This window comes from Petromyzon marinus, chromosome 21 (genome assembly GCF_048934315.1).
Source record: "Petromyzon marinus isolate PM22_M1 ecotype Great Lakes invasive population chromosome 21, UKy_Petmar_22M1.pri1.0, whole genome shotgun sequence".
Taxonomy (NCBI): Eukaryota; Metazoa; Chordata; class Hyperoartia; order Petromyzontiformes; family Petromyzontidae; genus Petromyzon; species Petromyzon marinus.
Window position 1 is genome coordinate 13,214,208 of NC_133687.1, and position 12,572 is coordinate 13,226,779.

The 12,572-nt window shown below is 47.2% G+C and overlaps 1 protein-coding gene across 1 annotated transcript in view; it reads left to right on the forward strand.

Moving 5' to 3' along the window:
- The window catches only part of LOC116944606 (transcriptional coactivator YAP1-like), a 29,029-nt gene extending 17,667 nt beyond the window's left edge, over positions 1-11,362 (forward strand). Inside the window, exons 6-8 of the mRNA XM_032958318.2 lie at positions 98-231; positions 727-842; positions 3,112-11,362. Of these exons, the coding sequence (XP_032814209.2) occupies positions 98-231; positions 727-842; positions 3,112-3,572 (711 nt within the window). The 3' untranslated portion in view covers positions 3,573-11,362. The remainder of the gene's footprint in view (positions 1-97; positions 232-726; positions 843-3,111) is intronic.
- The last annotated feature ends 1,210 nt before the right edge of the window (positions 11,363-12,572 follow it).

The window sequence follows — 12,572 nt, forward strand, 5'->3', positions numbered from 1 at the left end:
ACTCGGAATGTTTATTTACAGATATCCATTAGAGGCGGGTAAGAACGTTACAACAACAGATGGATTGATCCCCGTGCCTCTGGTGTTTTTTCTGCAGGAGCTGGCGATGCGGGGGCAGATGCCCATGGATGTGGAGATGCTGAACGGAGTGCACACCCCCTCCCCGGGGAATGGCGCAGTCCAGGACATGAGGGCCATCAACACGTCTGGCTCCGACCCATTCCTTAACAGGTTTGTGAGCCACTTGTCAGACCGAGCCATTCACGTGGCAGTCTGGGCGCCACGGTGGCTAGGAGATGTTAACTACCTCACCTGGTATACAGGAGGCCGTGGGTTCGATCCCGACCCTGATGCCTGCTGCTGTATATTTGAAGTTTGTGTGTTTTGCTGGGATCCTTGCGTGGATTTTTTTCCAGGTCCTCTGGTTTTTCCCTCAACATTTAGAAACACGTGTTATGAGTAATTGCCTGCTATTGATTGCCACATGATAAGTCACTTTGTTGAGCTTTCATTTGTGGCAAGGTTGCTTCTGAAAAATAGCTATAGAGCTCAGTTGGGCCTTACCTGGTGGTAGGTAAAAAAACAAACCATAGCACCGTGCGAGGCCTCGTAATTCCTCTCGGGAGGTAACGTCATTCTCGCTAAACACGTCCTTCGCAGAGAAGTGCAACATTTGTGTGATGTTCCTTCCGCGTTGTCTAATGAGCGCATACTGCTCATTCCCAGCGGGGCGTTCCACTCCAGGGAGGCGAGCACGGACAGCGGCCTCAGCGTGGGCAACTACAGCCTCTCGCGCACGCCTGAGGAGATGCACGGCAATGGCGCCACCGACGACATCGATGGTAGTGAGAATGCGCACGCATGCGTGTGTGCATGAGTGAGTGCGTGCGTGCGTGTACGAGTGGGGAGCGGTAGTGGAGTAGTTAGTACGCTGCGCTACGAACCCCGGCCACCCAAGTTCGATTCTGACTCACGGCCAACACCAGTAACGATTATCTGAAATGGTCCTGGGCATCCCCGAGGTCAACTTGGCTTCAAATGAGTACCTGGTGTGGTGTGTAAACATCGCCACTGGGGAGGCAAAGGTGGTCTGGTGTGGTGTTGGCCGTGCACCCACCTCATGTGTCATGCCGGCTTTTCTAGGTGCTCGCTAACAGCACTTGCCCCAACATTCTGTTAACCGCGCACCCACCTCATGTGTCATGCCGGCTTTTCTAGGTGCTCGCTAACAGCACTTGCCCCAACATTCTGTTAAGGCCACATGGGGGAGCTTTGTCTCTGCATGTGTGTACGGTGGCGCAGTGGTTAGCGTGCTACGCTACGAACTCAGTTCGATTCCCGCTCACGGCCAACACCAATGGCGATTATCTGAACCGATCCAAGGCCTCCTTTAGGTCGATTTGGTCTCAAATGAGTACCTGGTGTAAACATCCCCACTGGGGAGGCAAAGGCAGTCTGGTGTGGTTTTAGCCACCCACCCCCTTGTGTGTCATGATGGCCTTCATAGATGCTCCCTAACAGCACTTGCCCCAACAGCCTGTTATGGCTATACAGGATATATTTATCTTTGTTGTGGGTGTATTTGTGTGAGTGTGTGAGCATCTCTGGGAGGGTGTGAGTATGCATGTGTGTGAATATGAAGTGCACGTGTAAGTGTGTGAACGCTTGTGAGAGTGTCTCCTTGTGTAGTTATGTTAATTTGTGGGGCTGCTTGCGTGCATGGTGTGCGAGTGCGAGTATGCGAGTGTGTGTATTTTGAATAGGTTTTTGTGCACCTGGCCTGGCACAGGCACTGTGGTGACATCACCGCCACTTAGTGGAGATTGGCGGGTGTTATGTTGTATGCGAGTGTGTGTATTTGAATGTTTTTGTATAAATGTTTATTTACAGTATGTGGGGGTGTGTGCTTGTACGGTTTGTGTGGGGGGGGGCTGGTTCTTTTGTGTGTACACAGCATCTGGAGGGGGCATGTGTTTGTGTTTATGTCGTATGTGGGTACGTGTGTGGATGTGTGTACAGTGTTTCGTGTATGTGTTAGGATGTCACTCGCCACTGTTCCGACACGGCCATGTTAACCACTTAGTCACCATATTACTAACTCGTGGCTGCGCGCGATTGCAGGCGCATCTAATCAATTATGTTAGGACACTACCAAACTTTTGTGGGTTCCCAAACTTGCTGGCGTTCAGCAAATGGGATTACAGCACGTGGGTTTCTGAGCCCATCTGTACAGACCCTTCTGCGTTATCCTCTTATACTTTTGGTTGCTTTTTTTCTCTGGGTATTTCCTTGCATATATACTTGGCTATAGAAACCAATGTGGGACCCTGATGAGAAAAAGTATTGAGACTCTGGGAGGCTTTCCTGGATAAATAAATAAATATGTACATTTATGTTAGCCTCCATTCACTTTGTAGGGGTTATTGAAAAAAGTCCATGACTTGGGAGAGATGTGGTGATACAAATAACAACATCAAGCATCTCTAAAGCATGTCATACAGAAGACTGATTATGTTGTTTTCACAGATCATCTTGTTTTAAATAACATTACTTGTAAACTTAACTTAAAAATGTGAAGAAAAAAACATGACAAATCTGGACACCAACAACGGAGAATCTGGATTTCCTCAGAGAACATTTTGAGATCTGGTGAAAGTGATGCCCCATTCGCCGGGTTTACACGCGACCCTGTCAGTCCGTGTAGAGCTTGGAGATGATCAATGTTTGCCCCGTTTCCAAACTAAAAATGAAACTATTTTATTTTACCAGGTAAGGCCCACTGAGCTATACAGCTCTCTTAAGAAGTGACCTGGCCACAAATGATAGCTCAACAAAGTGGCTTATCCTGTGGAAATTTATACCAGCCAAATACTCTCAGGGCCTGTTTCGAAATGTGAAAGGGAAAAACCGGAGGACCCGGAGAAAAATCCACACGGCCACGGGGAGAACATCCAAACTCCAAATATACAGGTGTCAGGGTCAGAATCGAACCCACGACCTCGTGCATACCAGGCGTAGTAGTCAACATCTCGCTAACACGGCGCCAAAGAAAGATCTTGCACCCACACACAACCGCAACCCTAACACCCGTCTCCCCTCGTGTGCCGGCAGCTTGCGACAGCTTGCCCCACGCAGGACATGGTGCTGTCCCCTTCACCGCCGCCGGTCATAGCGGCGGCAACAGCACCGGCATGAAGGCAGCGGCGCAGAAACCATCTCCATTTCCACAGTCTCCGTTGCGCGCTCACCAACACCAGCAGCCGCACCAGCCACAACAGCAGCAGCAACAGCAGCCGTTCTTTGAGTTTCTGGATGCGCTGCCGGCCACCCACGTCGATTACGGCATGATGGACACGCTCGGGGCAGGAGCAGGGGTGGCACCAGTGACGGCTGGGTCCGGCGTCGGTGCCGGATTCTCCGGGGGCGAGGAGGAGGGCGGCGACGTCAGCATGGACACGGATGACCTGGTCCCCAGCCTACAGGAGCCCATCTCCGCCGACCTCCTCAGCGACGTCGAGTCTGTGCTGGGCCCAGCCAGGCTGGACAAGGAGAACTTTCTCACATGGCTGTGAGACTGAAGGAGGATGGGAGAGAGAGAAGGAGAAGAGAGGAATGTGTGTGAAGGTGTGAAGGCACGAGTGTGAGCACGGTTGTGTGTGGTTCCATGTGATGGTGATGGTAGGATGTGTGTGAAGCATGGTGGTGATGATAGGATATGTGTGTGTGTGTTTGAGCTCTGGCAGGCGAGACTGTGTTGGCTGGGTCATGTAGCCCACATGCCCAGCTACTGCATGCTCAAGTAGCTTTTGTTTGGCTGTATAGAGGGGGCTAAACGAGTACGACATGTGCTGGAGAAGAGATGGACTGATGTGGTACGGGTGGATGTGGAGCTGAGTGGACTTGCCGACAACTGGTACCAACGGTGTCAAGATTGGCCTCCATGGAGAAGGATCGTGAAGGACGCTACTGGGCAGTTGGAGGCAGTCGTCCTCCAACAACAACGGAGGGCAGAGGTGTGACTCTCACAACAACGAGCTGCGCGCCGGAAAGATAAAATTCAGCAAGTTGGCATAGTAGGGGGGGTACAGCTGGTACATCTGCCAGACATATCGGTCAGCCAACCCTTGCAACCTGGGTCTGTCCTGTGACCTGTCGGCGAGCCTTCGACACTTTGTGGCCTGATACAGGTGCTGGGGTGACGTCACCGTCACTTGGTAGTGAATGGCAGGTATTGTTATTGATGGTGGTAATAGGGTCTTCTCCAAAAGTTTCGGTATCCACCCAGGATCTTTGGATGTAATCAGATAGTTCCATCATGGTACCTAGGCAGAGTTCGTGCTCACTCAGGCGTATCAGATGCATTTAACATTTCGAATGGAGTGAGCTGTGCTTGGGCTCCAAATCTGTTGAGCCATGGTGGATGAAGCTATGAAGGACCTGAACGCAGGAGTAGTGATCGAGACCTGCACAGATGGTTGGCTTTAATATCTTGTCACCTTTATTTGAAAAAAACTCTCATTTGAGCGGTCCATAGTATGTGAACTTCAGTATGCAAATGACTATTTTTTGACCATACAACAACTGCTAAGCAGCTCCTCCTTTGCAAATTGAGCCAGATAATTTGGTCTCACTGTGAGCCTCAAGACAACCGAGGTAACTCATAAACTGGCTCCTGGGAGCAGTCGAGCTGGAGGAGAAACACAAATTGACCAACATCTCACTTTACTCAATCAGCAAGTTCACATATTTGGAGAGCACAGTGTGACAAATTATGGTAGCCGGACCAAGAGATAAAAAAATGTAGAATAAACAACATCGTCCAGTTTTGGTCCCCTTCGAGGATGTCTTATGGGACAAACCAGGCATCCACCGTAAGGACTAAGTGTGCATTCTTGGTTCTTTCGGTCACGTAGAAGGGAAAGAATAAAATACAAATATAAAACAATAAAATTCTCACGACGTTTCGACTGCAACACAAGCAATCAGCATCAGGTGTGAAAACCACAGCAAGAAAATTAGAAAAAAGTGGCGTTTTTTTTTTACGTTAGCACCACGGAGAGCGATTTGGCAGTTATTCAGATGGACGAGTCCATCTATGTTCGGAAAGAGGAGGGGGGTGACGAAAATAATGGATGCCAAATCGCTCTCCTTGGTGCTAACGTAAAAAAAAACGCCACTTCAAATTTTCTTGCTGTGGTTTTCACACCTGATGATGATTGCTTGTGTTGCAGTCGAAATATCGTGAGAATTTTATTGTTTTATATTTTTATTATTTTATTGTTTCCCTTCTATGTGGCTTTACCGAAAGAACCAAGAATATGAATCCCTGCAGTCACGAAAGCTTTAAATCAAAATTTAAGTGTGCATTGTTTTACAAAGCCGTCGTTGTTGTAAGTGCTTCTCCTCGACGGCTCTGACACTTGGACCCCTTACAATCTCGAGCAAAGACATCTGGGACGCCTGATGGGGATCAAATAGCAAGATAGAGTAACTAATATTGAAGTCCTTTCTCTAGCAGGAATGACTGCTGTGTCAACTATGGTCACCATTGGCCAGTTTTGCTGGGCTGGACACGTAGAATGGAAGAATACAGAAGTCCAAAACAAATTGCTCTGCCCAGTTGCATGAAGGTTCAAGATGTAAAGAAGGTCTGTATTATAACGATGTACCTCAAACTTGAGAAGATACGGAATTCCTGTAGATTCATGGGAAAAGCTCCCGACAAACACTAGTAGCATGCAGCTTGGCTCAAGCTACTCTGTTGCTCGAGAGACAGCGTTATCAAGACAAGGAGAAACAACAAGCCAGGAGGTTGAAGGTCAGAAGTGGTGGTTAGTGTCGACTGGTGATGCTGGATCTCAGTGGTTACCCTCGGCCCACTGTGCGTGCGATCTCTGTGGAAGGGTGTATCGTTTAAACGCTAGTCTCCCTAAGTCACAAACTCGCAGGAACCAAACATAACCGTATAAGATGCTGAAGGATTCCGACTCCAGATGTAAGAGAGGTCATCATCCTTTGGGACAGACTGCATGATGGTAATAGGGTCTTGAGTTTGTGTTTGACAGTGGTCATAGGACGTGAGTGTTTGTGGTGGTTATTAGACGTGAGTGTGTGTAACAGTGGTCGTCACCCATGGTACTTGGGTCCCGTGACCTGCCAAAAGGCGTTTGACACTTCACGTGGTCTTAAAGTGCACATAGCCTGGCACAAGCGCCGTGGTGACGTCACCACTACTTAATGGCGAATGGCGGTTGTCATAGGATGTGAGTGTGAGTGTTTGTGGTGGTGATTGGATGAATGTATGAAACGATGGTGATAAGATGCAAGTTAGTGCATGTAACAGGAGTGGTGACGGTGGTTATCACACTCCGCTCAGAACTTGGTAAACCTGGGATAAATTCCCTGCCATGGCTATTATCAGTTACAAATAATATCTGAACCAATCTCTAGTCCTCTCTTCGGTCTGGTCAGATTTCATTGAATATCTGTTGTGCAGTGCGTAAAATTCGGCACTGGAGAAGCAAAGGTGGCCGAATGTGGTACTAACCGCATCACCCTTAAGTGCACTGTCGGCCTTTATGGGTGCTCGCAAACAGCACTTGCCCCAGCCGTTTGTGAGTTATGCAGGGGATCTTTGGTGGTGGTTGTAGGATGTGAGTGTGTGTGCCTTAAAATTCTGCCCTTATTACACAAGGACACCAGCGGTATCACCATTACCAAGTTTCTGATCCCGTTTTGGGGTTTCTCCTAGGTCTGCTCAGCCTTAAGATGGCTGGGCATGAGTGATGCTTACGATGCCACCCATGCTTGTGCCTTCCCCGGGCTTAATAGGTGCTCGCTAAGAGCACTTGCCTCTGAAGCTTCCAGGTCTGAAACAGGCGACCCTTGTGCCTTTGTGTGTGTATTCAAAATACGTAGCAACGGTTGTGTTGAATGATGGAGGTTTGTTATGTGTGCATTCCTCTTTTTTAAATGTGCACTGTGAGTATCTGTGCATCATGTGACCACTACCGTCACAGTCACTACCATTATCGTCATCTTCACCACCACCACTGTTGTCGTCACCACCGTCATTGCCATCACCACCGTCATCGTCACTATCACAGTCGCGTTAAACGCCAGTCTGCCTCGCCCGTCTCGGAAAAATGTAAATAGCAAAGAAGGAAGAAAAAAACGCTGAACTGCAAAGCATTTCAGATAAATTAGAACAAGCAATCCACGACAAACAGAACCTCAAGTGTCGATTGCGTTTGTAGGTTTTAGCGAGAACAAATGGAGCCACGTGAAAAATGAGCACGTAGCCGAAGCTGAGGAATTCTTTAACCCTCTGCTTAGAACAAATGTTAACTTTTTAATTGTCATCACAGCAGAACAAATTGCTGCGTTGTCGGCCATGGCTGCTTTCAAAACCGCATCTCCCAACGGTGTTCACACATAGCCTGGATAACGCCAGAACTGAAAAGCGATGAAAATTGGGACTTGGCTTGATATTGGAGAGGAGGGGACAAAGATTTGGGACTGGGTAATTGGATACAAGCTCTAAGCCTCACGATAATGCATCACCAAGCCGTCTTCCAGCATTAACTCCATCCTTAAGCTTAACCATACTGACCAATCAGACATTACCCTCCTAACCCTAATCAATTCCTCAAGCACTTCCCCTGTTCTAACCATACTCGCCAATCATACTCTGGCACTATCCCTACCCTAACCTTGCCAACCAATCATACCCTGACACTAACCCTAACCACAAGCCAATTAAACTCTCGCTTACCTCTAACCACAACTAGCCAATTAAACCCTAGCATGGGCTCTGACCCCTGTGACCCCTTACCCTAGCTCCAACTGTGCCGTTTCACCTCTCATCCCGATTATATTTTGTTCACTTTTCACGTTTGGTGTTTCAATGCGCTCCGTTTATACCATTTCTTACGTGCACGTATCTGCCAAATAATGATCAACTTTTAAGTTCTATTTTTTGAAATCGAAGTTTTTAACAAAAAAGTACACCTTTTTACACTGCTACCACATGCAACTCACCGTCACCTCGAGCCAACCGTGCCTCGCTTCCTCAACACTTTTGTACTTTTCGTTTTCTCTCATTGTGATGACGGAGGTTGCCGAGACAGGTCAGCGGATGCTTCCGTGGTGGATTCGGGGGCGAGTTCTTTGGGTTGCATCGCCAGGTTTATCGATTGCTAGCCAGGCTAATAAGTTCAAATCCGAGTCGCCGTCATTATATTCTTCCTTGGGTGAATGATATAAGTAGACCCCTTTGGATAAAGTCAACAGTGAGACCATTCCGTGCTTGGTTTCTCACTGAATATTTGCGGGGTCACTGCTTTACTGAAGTAGGCCTAGAGACAAGACTATAAGGGTGGGGGGGGGGGGGGGCACCTGGCTTAAATTAGGAAGTCAAGAAAAAATGTGGTGACTGCGCATTGTCAGAACACCTGGACGCGTAGATAACTCTTTGAGGTTCACACACACGCTTCGTTTTATCTCGTATGGCATATGCCTATAAGCCACAGCCCTCGCAAGAGGAGTATACTGGATGTGCTTGTGCCAGCTGTAGAAATGTTTCCTGGGCCATTCACCCGTACAGACCTGGCTGAAATGAAGCTCTGAGAATACCTATGGGGATGGCCTTGTCTCCCCCTGCTATGGGAATGTGGAATTTCCTCCTCTGCCTTGGAGCTGACAAACGGAGATGAGCGCCATTGAGCACTCGTTAAGACCGGAGGAGATGCTGTGGAAGAGGGCGATGGGCTCTTGTTGCTTTGTAGCCACATCGCTAACTTCCCTTTTTTTACGACGTACTTCTACTTTTTTATCATGGTCATGATCACGTTTTAAACCGCATCGATTTTAAATGGAGCGCAAATTTTAAATAATATAACACTTTAAGTCAAACAGAATTTTGCAACAAATACGAATGCAATATTTTCCAATGGGAAAATGACGGTTTTAGTTTACCCTTACACAAAATACGTTTCTCGGTGGGGGGGGGGGGGGAGAATCTTTTCTGCTGCTTGGCCGAAACGTCTGACCTGTGCTCGCGAACACACGGCTCCACTCGACGTTTTTTTCGTATTTTGTTTTAACCCTTTCCGCAGCCAACGCCTCCCGTAGAAAGCGAGCGGTCCAGACGGTGCGAGTTTTAATGGGAGAGGTATCGTTATTAATCGCTCGCGTTTTAATTTTTATTGTTGCTGTCGTCGGAAGAACAAGAAAGGTTTTTAATTCCCGAGACGTCGCCGTACCTTTATACACCCATGTCGTTTTTAACTTTCTTTGAAATTTTATTCTTTTTTGTTTGTCACGTTGTTGCTCGTAAACGTATTATTACTGAAACGCTCCTCGGAATTTTTAAGAAGCTAGAAAATCAAGGTTTCTGCAGTGGGGTGGTGCCTTTGATGACCCAACGTTACGCTAATAAATTAGGGTCCGTTAATAACACTATATTCATTACATTATGAACATTAAACACTACATTCTTAGCTGACCGATGTTACGTGAATATTGAAACACTAAATCCTCTGTAACCTTTATATGATGTCGATTGCAGGGACCTTTGTTGTGCCAATTTCCAACAGAACCGTTATTCTTATGAGCTGTGTTTACAGCCTTTCAGTGGATGGGGAACTGGTTTGATCAGGTGAATTTTTTAAAACCACAACATTTGCAGAGCATCTGCTGGATTTGCATCGGCCGCAGTCCTTCCACGTGCAATGCCAAAGATGGCTTTCTTGGCATCCGATGGTTCGACTTTGTTAGAAATTTCACCGTTGCATCTACGGCCGGGTCTACTCTGTTTTGAGAGCTTAGTTCGGAGGAGACGACTGTCACCATTTGGACACGTTGCCGTGTCTTGATGTGCAAACTCCAGTGAATTGCGCTCACTTCAGTTGGCGGATGACATTCGAAGCAGACTGCGACCCTCTGAAGGTTTGCGTCGCTCCCGCGATAACGTGTATCAAACAAATAATTTGATTAGCACGGTTGGCTACTTACGGTGCGAACGAAGTTCTACATGGCAGTAAAATAAATTTTTGCGAATGCTGTCCAGTAGTTACGTTTGGCGCACCGGTCCTTTGCCGAATGTGTGATTGATCTCCTTATAGCCTTTACTCGCATAGAGATCTCTTAATTCAAGGGCCCATTCACTGCCATTGAGATATTTAAGTCCATTCACTCTATAGCAATCTGGTAATTCAAGTGACTTCTGCTCAGAATCAATAGCAATAATTTTACTTATCCAGCAAAGCCTGAGTCTCGAGCCTCTTCTTTCAGGAAAGGGCTCTGCGTTTGGGACGTTTAGTCGCTTGTGAAGTGTTTGTGCGAGGGAGAAAACGCACACAAGAGGAGAGAAGATTTTACAAAGAATTATGAAAACTAACCAGAGCAGACATCTTGATTATCCCCTGTAAAGAATCGTGGTCGCTTTAAGAAACGGATCTCTGAACCGTGATTGGCTGACGATCCAATGACAAACGTATTCACGGCATGTAAACATTGTATCAGATTTTGATAAGTTTCACCTCCGGTGCCATAGTTCGCTGTAGAAATATTCTCAATATTCCGCGCGTTTGCCAATTTCTTCCCAAAAATCTTAGCAATTTCACATTCCATTCCTCGCAATATCGAGTCGGCACGGGCGATGGTAAAAATTTCACGAGGTGTGCAAAATCCCAACTTGGCGATGGCAACTCGGCCCGTTTTCGTCCATCCAGGGTGAATATAAAATGTATGTTGCCACGTGTGGGGAAGTCTATGGGGGGGAGGGGGGCTGGGGAGGGTCGCCATACATTTTGGCTTGCTCCCTTGCCATGCAAATGTGGAATTTCCACCATCGGCTGTCGACACGCACATAAGTGTTGCCCAACGCTCGTTATAGGTTGGGGGGGGGGGGGGGGGAGCCGCTTTTTAAACATTTGACCGCTAACGCCACTTAGAGCAAATGGGAAATTAATGTTATCGATTTTTTTAAAGAAACCCAACCAGTAAAAATCAGTGTTCACAACGTCGTTCTTTTTTTCCCCTTATCGTAATATTTTTTTTTTAACGCGGTAGTTTAGATGTAGCGTATATTATGAAATCACATACATTATATTTTTTAAACGATTATAGCCGAAGGTTCGTTACAAGTCTCGTCGTTGGTTTTGTATTTTGTAAGGTTTTGTTGGATGGAGCAAAGAGAATGTGTGTGGGTAGCGCGGTGCTGTCACGTGTACCGAAGCACGCAGTGCATTGTGTGTGGGGGTGGTGGGGGTTGGCGTCTCATCCAGTGGTCTTTCGCCTGGTGGACGAGCCGTGATTGTGTACAATTTTAACGAATAAAGAGAGGCTTGGAAAAGAAAAACGGATGACATTTTTGTTTGTTAATGTGTCTCCAAAAATACACGTTTTGCCAATGGTATACAGTTTCTCGATTGCTTGTCGGGAATTGCGTCGTCAGAAGCTAGTCGTTACCCATGCGGAACTGGCAGAGCGGTGCTGACTGCCTATCCCTTCGTGAATAGGAATGGCCCAACCACGGAAGTGGATACCGTAGAGTTACTTCTGAAATCCCTTGAAGTGAGCACGTATCCACACCGTGAGCAGAACTCCTCCCCACCCTGCCATAGAAAGTTATGTTCATAGATTTAGACTTACAACTTTCGTGACTGTTTGAATTCATATTCTTGGTTCTTTCGGTAAAGTCACGTAGATAGAAAACAAAAATTTAAAGCAAAAAACCCACGACGTTTCTATCGTGGTCTTCAGGTGGAGAGAATTTAATTTCACGTTAATCAAGATCGATTTATTTTTAAAGAGATTAAAAGTTATATACTTTATTGAGGTCTGTTAATGAGAACGGCTTTCCTGGAGATGTTCATTCAAGCGGCCTCAATTCACAATCGTCTTCTTTCGTGTGACCGATGTCGATGCAAAGCAACAACTACAATTTCATATTCGGGTGGTCAAGCCAGATAACCGCTTCAGGAGTAACGGAGTGGGTCGCAGTAAAGTCTTTTTCGTATTTGTGGATCGGGGCATTTGTGTCGTCATGTTGTACTACGGTCTGTTCTGGATGACCACAGTCGCGCACTGGAGAGTTTTTTTTTCTAATTGTGCATCGGGTTTCCGCACAAATGGGACATTTAAAAACTCTCACAATAAATATCTGCTTAAGCGACTGCCATTTACTTTCACGTACATCTGCAGTACAGCCCTGTATGTCGATGCATTGCCGGATGAGGGTCCCCTCCCTACGCCGTGTGGATCGTAGGAGTTATTTTGACCATACTTCACTTAGGTCAAAGGGCGCTGCAGAGTCGACGTTGGGTGGCAGAGCGCAGTCCTGGAGAACAATGCAATTTGCTGTACTGCCCTCTGCTGACTGCCCCCACAGAGAGGAGAGATCCACGGGCAAACCTCGTGGCTTCCGGGGTTGAAGCAAGCACGGCCCCGCCCCTAACACTGGCTCCTCCCACAGAGCTTGTGGACAGAAACCACGCCTCCCTTATCGTAATCTCGACCAATCACAACAACGAGGTCCCAACCCCCCCCCATCTCCCCCCACACACACG